General features: G+C 43.5%; 1 protein-coding gene across 1 annotated transcript in view; it reads right to left on the bottom strand.

Moving 5' to 3' along the window:
• The window catches only part of mta1 (metastasis associated 1), a 30,673-nt gene extending 27,095 nt beyond the window's left edge, over positions 1-3,578 (bottom strand). The window contains exon 1 of the mRNA XM_084182244.1: positions 3,469-3,578. Within this exon, the coding sequence (XP_084038370.1) occupies positions 3,469-3,496 (28 nt within the window). The 5' untranslated portion in view covers positions 3,497-3,578. The remainder of the gene's footprint in view (positions 1-3,468) is intronic.
• Positions 3,579-5,044: the final 1,466 nt, after the last annotated feature.

Genomic DNA, 5,044 nt, shown 5'->3' with positions numbered 1-5,044 from the left:
GAAAGAAAAGAGTGATGCGTTTCAATAGATATGGACAGAAAGAGAGAGATGGGCATAGGGACTGTGGGGAGAAACGAGAGGTAGAGAACATCCTACGCAATTACACACTTACTACACATTCACACACACACACACACACACACACGTTTCTGGTGGACACCACAGGCCAGATCAGGGTCAGTCTCAGTCTGCGGGGATATGGGATTGGGGTTACCATGGCAACGGCAGTTGGGTAATTCAATCCCCCACTGAACCATCACTCTTCTTTTCCAACTTTCACTTTCAATCACCCACTCTCCAACTTTCATAGACGATCTGTCCATCTATCTCACATCATATAGGAAGAGGAAATGCAGGGCCTGTTCTAACACTAGCCAAACTTTGTACAATCATCCGTACTGTCTGTGACTGTTAGGCTATGCCTTCTATCCGAGCGTGGTCTTTCTCTGTCAGAGAGCCTGTATCAATTCTGCTGCCAAGGAAATGCTGTGTATCTATGCTGTTTACCACAGTTCGGCTCCAAGGAGACTGTTTCAGTTTTCACTGCGGTTAGAATCAGATCAATCAAATGTATTTAATAAAGCCCTTTTTACGTCAGCAGTCGTCAGAAAGTGCTTATACAGATACCCAGAGAGCAAGCAATGCAGATGTACATCACAATCACACTCAAGGTGTCAGTGATTGGCCATCAGTAGAAATGTCACTTGCTGAAGATAACGCTGCTCTTTGTCCTTACGGTCTTCCTTTACCGAAACATCGATCCCATCATGCACTCTCTGCATGACATGTAGCCTATTCTGACGAGCCAATCACATTTGTAATGAAGATGCCATGTGACAGTGCCAAGGGGGGCTTTTTCCAAAGGAGCCAATCCAACTGAATACTTAGTAAAGCTTGTCCAAGCAACTAACTGGATCCTCTCCTGAACTTTGACCCCAAGGGGCCTGAGACTACACACCTACAGGGAAAGTGGCCATGATGACAATTTGGTGCTCATTCAGAGTGCGTTAGCCAAGACAATACGCTGAACATGCCAGATTGATGCTGCTGATCAAGCAACTTTCCTCTTATGCCAGAGACAACACATATGTTTAGGATATTATGATGGTAGTTCACAATAATGTTGTGTGACTCCTAAATGAAAAACCACCAACAACCATACAGACCCATGTTTTTATCATTTTCCTTGGGGTTTGGAGGATAAAATGGTCGGGGACCCTAAATGCCAGAGGAGGCTCTCTCTCCAGAAGAGTGATCTACAGGAAACAAAGATAAATAAGTGATCTATCGGAAGGAGTAAGGGTGTAGAATGAGTGCCCAAAAATGCCAGAAAGGTGTCTCTCTCTCCAGAAGAGTGATCTACTGTGGGAAACAAAGCCATTAGGGCCTAGCTAGCATACTGTGTATGTGTGACAGGCTTTGTCCATGCTTCAGCCACAACTGAAGTCCTCCTCATTGCCTTTGTTACGATCCAGCATTGTCTCCAGTATCATATTTTTAAGTGTCAGCTATCTTTGAGAGGAACCAGGCTTTGTTTTGATGCCAGGCAATGTCTTAAACTGGAGAAGGTGACAAGGCACCTACCCAGAGAGGCATCCATTTGATCGTGGATCTTTTCACAGAGCTTCAAAGTGTGCTATGGGTGATTCTTCTGCTGACAGTGGTTCACTGACATGTGACTCTTATTAGATATCAGTGTACTACCATGAGCGGTCCGACGTTGAACCAAAGCGCTGAGGCAACAACTGGGGCGTTGTAGGGCCAAACAGGGGACCTACAGGGAATGTAGCAGGTCAGAAGAGGACTGGCCACCCCTTGAAGCCTGGTTCCTCTCTAGGTTTTTTCCTAGGTTCCTGCCTTCTAGGGAGTTTTTCCTAGCACTGTGCTTCTACATCTGCATTGCTTGCTTTTTGGGGTTTTAGGCTGGGTATCTGTATAGCACTTTGTGACAACTACTGATGTAAAAAGGGCTTTATAACATACATTTGATTGATTGATTGGCATGGCAATTCAAAATAATTTCTCCCTCTAAAATGTAGGCCTACCTTTACTATCTTGGCACTGATTGATTGGCTATTCAGAGGTTCTTGAGAAACTGTCAAACAGTTCCAACAATGGTCCATCATTTCTAAAATAAGTGTGCTGCCGTCAAAAAGTTGCATTTCCCAGCTATCAATTAAAATGATCTGCTGTAAACAGGGGGGGGGGGGGGGGGGGGGGGGGGGGGGGGTGTAGCGCTCTCTGTGTGCACTGACAGTGTGCATAGCAAATAAGAGTGGCTTGAATTCACCACTTTCCAAAACAATTAATTGGTCCACTATCCAGCAGAATGGGCATGATCGCATGCAGACATACAGAATAACACACACAGACCCAATTGTTACCATTTCTGTACAGTGCCAACTAAACCATATATTTTATGAACACTAGCTTGACAGTGAGTTGTCTCACTTCTCTGACAAACAAATTATTCATAAACAGCTGAAAGCCAATTGACATGTATGAATAGTAAGAGGATAGGCTAAGCTATGTTATTGTTGTTATATAGTATTGTTTCCTCTATGACTGGTCCCATTGACCCCATCCATCACAATCCACAACTGGTGCTTCTGACACTCACTGTTGTGGTCAAACGGAAACATTTTCATACCAGCTAACAATGAATGAAGCTTGGTTTAAAACATGTGGCTTGACTAGCCTACTGCTGGATACAGTTACACATTTGTTGACAAACTACTTTAATATGTTGCAGGGGAGTGGGACACCTGACCTCAGTATACAAACTATTCCCATGCACTGAATGATCCAGGTGAGTTGGAAACTAAGTTAACTCAACTTGAACCGGAGTAGACTAATCTTGCTAGGTAGCTAACGTTATTGTAAAGTTTAATATATTATTAAATGCAAATGCTGATAAATTTGATACAAACTCAAAGTTCAGTCTAATATAATAAAACTACTTGGATTAGACAATAGACAGCTATTGTAATTTATTATAATTCTGAAAGTATGGTACAGTAGCTAAACTAACTTCAGAGACCAGCAGCAGTTAACGTTATCCTGCTCTGCCTCAAAATACTCACACTCTCAACAGAGCCAAATAGCCTGTTAGCCAACTAACGTTAGCTAGCCGACTGGCAAACCAAACTTTACTTTTAAAAGCGAATCGTGGATTAACTATTTTAATAAAAACAAATGTTAACTCTAAAGACGACCATATGGGTTTGTAACAACAATAGTGATACGTTTAGAAACAACGAGAAAAACCCGGGGTCCCTACGAGACTCCTCTTCATCACCATCCTCCTCCTCCTCACAGTCACCATCATCTTCATCACTGACTGAAGCACAAGGCACTTTAGCTTTAGGAAATAAAAAAAGGACAAAACCATGCTGCAAAACCCGCGACGAACCAGGGCGAACGCGACATAAAGGATACAAAATTGTCCAAAACTGTGTTCCTCCTTACCTCCAACCCGGTACATGTTCGCTGCCATGACTGCCCCGGGTCCTGGCGTCTCCAGGTAGGGCTATCTATCGCGGTACCCGTCGCTGTTACCACTGCCGCCGCTGTGTGTTGGAAAATGGTGGATTGATCAATACGAAGCAGACTGGCCAAGGGATCTTAAAGAGACAGTACGCGTTATTTCTCCAAAACCTACTTCTCTGGGTAGGCCTGCTGTATTTTAATTGAGGGGGACTTGAGTAACCCGCGCAAAATGTGGACACAGTTCGTAACAAAGCGGTTTCCCCTTGAAGTCGGTGCACGAGCGAGGAGTGGGCTGCTGCAGGCAGTGGAAGGGCGAGGGGGAGGGGGGCACTATTAGGCATCATTGCCCTTTCACTACCACGCCTCCCTTCCTGCATGCAACACAACAATGCTGTGTTGATTCAAAACTAAAGGGAAAATTAATAAAGTATTAAACTGTTGCTGTTTGAGTAGCCTACAAAAAAAAAATCACATTTGATTGTGTTCAGTTCCTTTAAAAATGTCTGTTCATATCTCCCTCTATCTAGCCCCCTCAAACTCACTGAAGCCAGTTCCACTGCTTTTTTTCATTGTTCCCCTCTAGTCAGTGACTTATTTAGACCTGGGACACCAGGTATTTGCAATTAATTATCAGGTAGAAGAGAAAAGCAGGCTCCGGATCTCATAGGGTCAGAGTTGAATACACCTGGTCTAGCCTGTTCATTGTCCCATCATCTTCAAAGGGGAGAGAAGATGGATGTTGTAGTCTTTAACTAGGCTATATTGTAGGCCATGTGTTTTCAATTATCATCAGACAAAGTATAGTTTCATTCTTTTATGATCACTCCTTTATTTTGTAAAGGATAAGAGCAAAACAGAGTAGAATAGAAAACCATGATTAGGCAACACATGTCCTGGACTGGTAGGCCAACACTGACGTCACACAACAGCTAATTCTGAACTAAATTGGGTAAAACGTCATTAGGGGACATGCTGTTTAGAACAGTTTGATAGCGGCCTTAGGTATCCACTATCCACACAGTAGTCTTTCTGGTTTGGACAGCTTCATGCCTTAAAGAGCTATGGTGTGTGTTATAGCCTATGTCTGAGTCCAAGGAGATGTAGCTTGCTGTGAAAACATGACCCTAAGAGGTCTCCTTAGAGAGAGAGAAAGAGAGACAGACAGACAGACATACATACATACAGACAGTGACACAGAGAGAGAAGGAGAGAGAGAGAACAGAGAAAGACTGGGAGAGAGAGACTCAGGGAGAGGAGAAATAGAGAGGGGGGAGACTGAGATAAAACCATTTTTACAGAGCAGAGAGTCTATTCCAGGAAGACGGGGCTTCCTCTGATGGTGTACTACATCTCTACTGTGTTTGATGAGGTGGTTTTCAATGTAAATGTAGGCATGGAGGAATTCCTGTGGTGTACATCTGATCTATGCCAAATGGCAGGGTTCCCAAATAGGCGGCTTGCAGGCCAAATTCGGCCCGTGTGTGATTTTATTTGGCCCCCAAAGTTATCTGAGAAGAAAAAAAACATGAGCTCAAAGTGATTTTAATTTAGGAAA

The sequence above is a fragment of the Coregonus lavaretus genome (assembly GCF_964263955.1).
Source record: "Coregonus lavaretus genome assembly, chromosome: 18".
Lineage (NCBI taxonomy): Eukaryota > Metazoa > Chordata > Actinopteri > Salmoniformes > Salmonidae > Coregonus > Coregonus lavaretus.
Note: the sequence above shows the minus strand (reverse complement) of the source record. Positions and strands in the feature narration are given on the sequence as shown.